This window comes from Zootoca vivipara, chromosome Z2 (genome assembly GCF_965207765.1).
Source record: "Zootoca vivipara chromosome Z2, rZooViv2.hap1.1, whole genome shotgun sequence".
NCBI classification, from domain to species: domain Eukaryota; kingdom Metazoa; phylum Chordata; class Lepidosauria; order Squamata; family Lacertidae; genus Zootoca; species Zootoca vivipara.
The window spans coordinates 30,712,236-30,717,912 of record NC_142585.1 but is presented as its reverse complement, the minus strand read 5'-3'; the positions used below and the strand labels follow the sequence as shown (position 1 = coordinate 30,717,912).

The 5,677-nt window shown below is 51.8% G+C and overlaps 1 protein-coding gene across 1 annotated transcript; it reads left to right on the top strand.

Moving 5' to 3' along the window:
- The first annotated feature begins 3,012 nt into the window (after positions 1-3,012).
- Positions 3,013-4,071, top strand: P2RY4 (pyrimidinergic receptor P2Y4). The gene has a single exon (XM_035113640.2). It carries the CDS (start codon positions 3,013-3,015, stop codon positions 4,069-4,071), a length of 1,059 nt encoding a protein of 352 aa, XP_034969531.2.
- Positions 4,072-5,677: the final 1,606 nt, after the last annotated feature.

Genomic DNA, 5,677 nt, shown 5'->3' with positions numbered 1-5,677 from the left:
GGGCAATTGGAGCTTATCTTGCAAACGAGATATGCTTAATCGATTTAGCCGACAAGGGCTCTGGTTATTATCTACCCAAGATTAGCTGGGCCTGCCTTGATAAACTGAATCAGCCTGTAAATTAAGAGTTCAGACAGGTCAGCGTGTTCACATTCAGGGGAGTGGGGAACCGTCTAGGGCATCATCAGCGTAGTTAGCTTCATCAAATGCAATTAGTTATACAAGGGGAGGGGGGATGTGTTTCCTGCACAGACGAGGCTGGCTTGACGCTTGAGGGTTGTAAAACCAGGCTGCTATTACATTACTGTCCTGTGTGGATGGTCAGTGGTCATCTCACAAACCAAGGCTGGTCATCCTGCATAGTACGGTTAACTGCTATGGTGTCTTTTAGTGGTTGTGGGATAAAACTACTATCAGCCCTAGCCAGCATGATCAATGGTCAGGGGAAAGATGGGAGTTGTAGTTCCCAACCATGGGTGAAAACTACATTGGTTCCCCATATATAAGGATATATATATATCTTTTCTCTCCTAGGAGCTCTAGGTGTCTTACATGGTTCCCCCACCACTGATTTCATCCCCACAACAACCTTGCGAGGTAGGTCAGGCTGAAAGGTGCAATTAGTGGCCTCCACAGTCACACACATTGAGCTTCATGGCCAAGTGGAGGTTTTAAACCCTGGCATCTCCCAGGTCCTAGCCCGACACTCTAACCACTACACAACATTGCCTCTCAATCAATAGGGGAAGGGGCAAAGCGGGTGCACTCTCGTGGACCAGATGGGAAAGACCCGCATTCTACAGTTGCCTTTGGCAGTTCCACAAGATTTTGCAGCAGCACAAAGATCCCTTTGAGACATTATTTTTCCCTGGGTGACCCTGCATTTGGGCGACACCAATTAAGAATCCTTTTTCTAGAGGGGCCAGCCATTCTCATAAAGGCTCTTTTGTTAGCTCTGCAGGATTATTTGAGCAGCTTGAATTAGAGGGGGGGGGACATTCTGGGCAGGTTTCCCCAGGAAGTTGTTCCTGTTTTCTCACTCTGCTCGAATCCTCAAGACGGAAGGTGAGTAGGGGGATAAGGGAATCCCACATTCCCTTAGCTGTAGCCTCCTCCACCTTTAGGGCAATCCTATGCAGGCCTAGAATCATAGAATTGTAGAGCTGGAAAGGACCCCCAAGAGTCCTCTAGTCTGACCACACACACACACACAGCAAGGCATGAATCACAACTAAAGAATCTCTGACAGATGACCACCCAACTTCTGTTTAAAAACTTTAAGGAGCAGAATTGGAAGGGACCTCATCTAGCCCACTCCCCTGCAGTGCAGGAATCACAGCTCAGTGCAATCCTATGCATGTCCACTCAGAAGCAAGTCCTATTGAGCTCAATGGGACTTTCATCCAGGTTAGTGTGTGTAGGACAGCACCCACAACCCTAAATATCTAGACATCTGCAGTGGGAGAGGAGCTTTCCATCTCCCTTCACGCTCTGGGCACGTGATGGGGTGGTTGTTTTGGAGGAACTTCTCTCATAGACCCTTTCTGAGCGCAAAAAGAAAACCTGGCTTGCTTTAAAGAGGCAGTGGCTGGCCCGAGATCACTCAGCGAGCTTCATGTTGTCAGGAGTGGAGGAAGGGGTGTGTGGTAGGTACGGTCCGCCCCAGGTGTCACCACTGAGGAGGGTGACAAAATGTCGGGCAGCACTCTCCGCAGGGCCATGCGTCTCTCCTGAGAGAGACATGGTGGCTTGGGCGCATGCAGGCTCCGCGTTGCCCAAACAGGCTGCCCGCTGCCTCCCCCCCCCAGCTGTAGGGCAGCTGAGTGGGAGGAGACAGGCAGACTCTGGAGGCCCCGCAGTGCACCCTGCCCCAGACACCTGAGCAACATCCTCCACCTCTGCATGTGGTTGGTTGACAAGGGATTTCAACCCCCCAGTTCCTAGTCTGATGCTCTGACCACTACACCACAATGTCCTCACTGACAGCAGCGAAAACAGAGGCTTCTTTAGCTTCATGGTTCTGGCATCCAGGATCTCAATCATTTTTCTAGCAATCCTCACACCGGAACGAAAAGGTGGGGCAGGCCAGCCCCATGTGATGCTTAGTGTGGCTTAGTGTGGCTTAGTGGTTAGAGCAGGCACCCCCAAACTTCGGCCCTCCAGATGTTTTGGACTACAGTTCCCATCTTCCCTGACCACTGGTCCTCTTAGCTGGGGATCATGGGAGTTGTAGGCCAAAACATCTGGAGGGCCGCAGTTTGGGGATGCCTGGGTTAGAGGGACAGACAGGGACCTGAGAGAGATAAGTGTTAGAATTCCCATTTGGCCCTAAAGCTCACTGGGTGACCTTTGGAGGAAGCTGCTGCCTCTCAGCCTGACCTACCTAGTTGTTGCGAAGATAAAACAGGGAGAGGGAACAGCATGTATACCACCTAGAGCTCCTTGGAGGAAAGGTGGCCTATAAATGAAATGGTGGTGGTGGTGGTGGTGAGAGTACTAGATGACATAGTTTATAGAATTATGCATGACCTGGAGAAAGTGGGCAGAGAAAAGCTTTCCTCACTCTCTCATAACACTGGGACTTGTGAGTATCCAATGAATGTTGGAAAATTCAGGACAGGTAATAGGAAGTCCTTCATCCATCACATAGTTAAACTGTGGAACTCCCTCCCCCAGGAGGCAGTGATGGCCACTAACCTGGATGGCTTTAAAAGTGGATTAGACACATTCATGGAGGATGACAGGGCTAGTGATAGCTACTAGCCAGGATGGCCATGCTCTGCCACCACAATGGGAGGAAACAACAATATTGAATGCCAGCTGCTGGAGACCACAGGAGGAGAGGGGGCTCTTGTGCTTGGAGGTTTCCCACAAAGGGCATCTAGTCGAGGAGGCTGGACTAGACAGGCCATTGGTCTGATCTAGCATGATCTTCTTATGTTCTAATATCATCATCATCATCATCATCATCATCATCAAATTGTATTTTTTTCTCTCCCTGATTTCCAGGAGATGGGCAGCTTGATGGTGCCACTTCCTATGGAGGCTTTCAGCACCACACCCAGGGCAGGGAATGCCACTGGTGGTGGCAGCACTAGAGTGGAGGAGAAGGAGACCTGCGTCTTCAACGAGGAGTTCAAGTTCATCCTCCTGCCTGTCTCCTATGCCACTGTCTGCGTGGTGGGCCTCTTCCTCAACTCCTGCTCCCTGTGGGCACTCGTCTCCAGGATGCGGCCCTGGAATGCCACCACCACGTACATGTTCCACCTGGCCCTGTCGGACACCCTCTACGTCCTCTCTCTCCCCATGCTGGTCTACTACTATGCCAACCGCAACAACTGGCCCTTCGGGGAGGGGATGTGCAAGGTGGTGCGCTTCCTCTTCTATGCCAACCTCTACAGCAGCATCCTCTTCCTCACCTGCATCAGCATCCACCGCTACGTGGCAGTCTGCCACCCCATCCAGGCCCTCAGGTGGGTCAAAACGAGGCACGCCCACCTGATCTGCGGGGGAGTGTGGGCAGCGGTTGCCACCTGCCTCATCCCCAACCTGGTCTTCGTCACCATCAGTGCTCGGGGAAATGATACCCTCTGCCACGACACCACAAGGCCAGCCGAATTTGGCCACTACGTACACTACAGCTCCTCAGTGATGGCCCTCCTATTTGGCCTTCCGTTCATGGTTGTCCTCATCTGCTACTGCCAGATGGCCCAGAAGCTGCGGAGGCCTCACTCTGGCCGGGAGGTCCCCGCCTACAAGGCACGCTCTGTCAAAATGATTGTGGTGGTCGTGGTGGTCTTTGTCATCTGCTTCCTCCCTTTCCACATCACGCGGACCGCCTACTACACCTCTCGGCTGCTCAAGGCTGACTGTCGCACACTCAACGCTGTGAACGTGGCCTACAAAATCACCAGACCCTTGGCCAGTGCCAATAGCTGCATTGATCCCATCCTCTACTTCTTGGCTGGGGACCTCTATAGAGGAAAGCTGCACCAGAGCTTGTTCAAAAGGTCCAGATCCAGGCATGCACTGACTCTGGCACCCATTTCCCAGCTTGTGGGTGAAATCTGACTGTGGGATGTGCTCCATTTCATCGTTCTGAAGGTTTTTAAACAGATGGCTGCCTGTAAGGGAATCTTGAGCTGTGATTCCTGCATTGCAAGGGGTTGGACTAGAAGACCCTTGGGGGTGCCTTCCAACTCTACAAATCTATACTTTTATAAGTCTTCCAACACAGAGTTATACTCACTTATCTAAACCTCTCTCCTTTAAACATGTCTGTTAATTTAATAGTTAGCTTTTTCCAGATCTTTCTTGCTAAGTTAGTTTTGAAGGGCTTCTGATTGTGTTCCATCCAGTATTCTAGCACTATAAGATACAACATTTGGCTTTGATGGATGCTTGCCCTCTCCTGTCCTTCTAATTTTATGCAACTTTCAGGGAGACCATTTCTATTGATATAAAGACTGTTATGTACTGAGCTGAATCCTAGAACAATAGGATTCAGAATCAGCAGGAGCTACCCAATCCAACTCCAGGTGGAAGTGAATCCGCAACCTGATTGGCCTGCTGGAGCAGCCAATCAGGCGGCTGGCAGAAGTGAATCTGCTACCTGATTGGCCTGTAGGAGCAGCCAATCAGGCTGCAAGCAAAAGTCAATCCACAATATAATTGGCCCACAGGTGTAGCCCTGAAGTAGCCAATCACGCAAGGCCCATTGTGTAAATAATGTATATAAGCAGATGGTTTTGGGAAAAGAGCCATTCGTCTTCTCTTCTCCTCCTTGATGACTATGAGCTGAATAAAGAGCATGAAATTCACTCTTGACTCCGAGTATATTTCACTGGCGACGAGGATGGGATCCTGCTGAGCTGACCGCCACCACGCACTGCACCGCAGCACCGCCACCTGCTGCACCGCTGCATCGCACCGTGCATCCAGGCTTCAGCTCCAGGACCCAAGGAACCCAGAATGGCAACCAACAGCAGCTTCTCGCCATTCAAACCAGCATCAGGAGACTGGGAAGGGTACGCCGCCCGTTTCAACTTCCTCCTGCAAGCGAAAGAAGTCACCAACGATGCCATGAAGAGGGCGACATTCTTCAGCGTCTGTGGAGAGGAGACGTTTGAAATCGCCCGGGCTCTCCTTGCACCTAGAGATGTCGCTACCGTCTCTTACAAAACAATAATGGAACGGCTGAAGGAGCACTTCTCACCACAGCCCTCGGTGGTAGCTTGCCGAAATGCCTTCTACGCAAAACGGCAAGCCCCGGGGGAAACCATAACTGGGTTTGTGACCTCCCTCCGCCAAGCCGCCCGGTTATGCAACTTCTCAGAATTGGAGAACATGCTTCGTGACCGCCTCGTCGGTGGCCTGAGGGACGAGATGTTGCAACGACGCCTCTACGCCAAAAAAGACCTCACGTTCCAGATTGCTCTGGAGGAAGCCCTGGCAACCGAAGCCGCCGAGAGGTCAACGCAAGAGGCACGACCGGCCCCGCCATCCCAACCGAGGGTCTACCACGAAGACCTCACCGACGAATCCGAATCTGACAGGGAGGAAGTACACCGAGTACAGCGGCGCACTCAAGCAGCACACACACCACAGCAGCCTCGACGAGAAGGAGGGAACTGTGCAAGCTGCGGGGAGAGCCACGAGAGGAGGACCTGTCGTTTCC

Bases quoted from the DNA above. Each gene is read 5' to 3' on its own strand.
- P2RY4 (XM_035113640.2), top strand. From the start codon at position 3,013: ATGGGCAGCTTGATGGTGCCACTTCCTATGGAGGCTTTCAGCACCACA.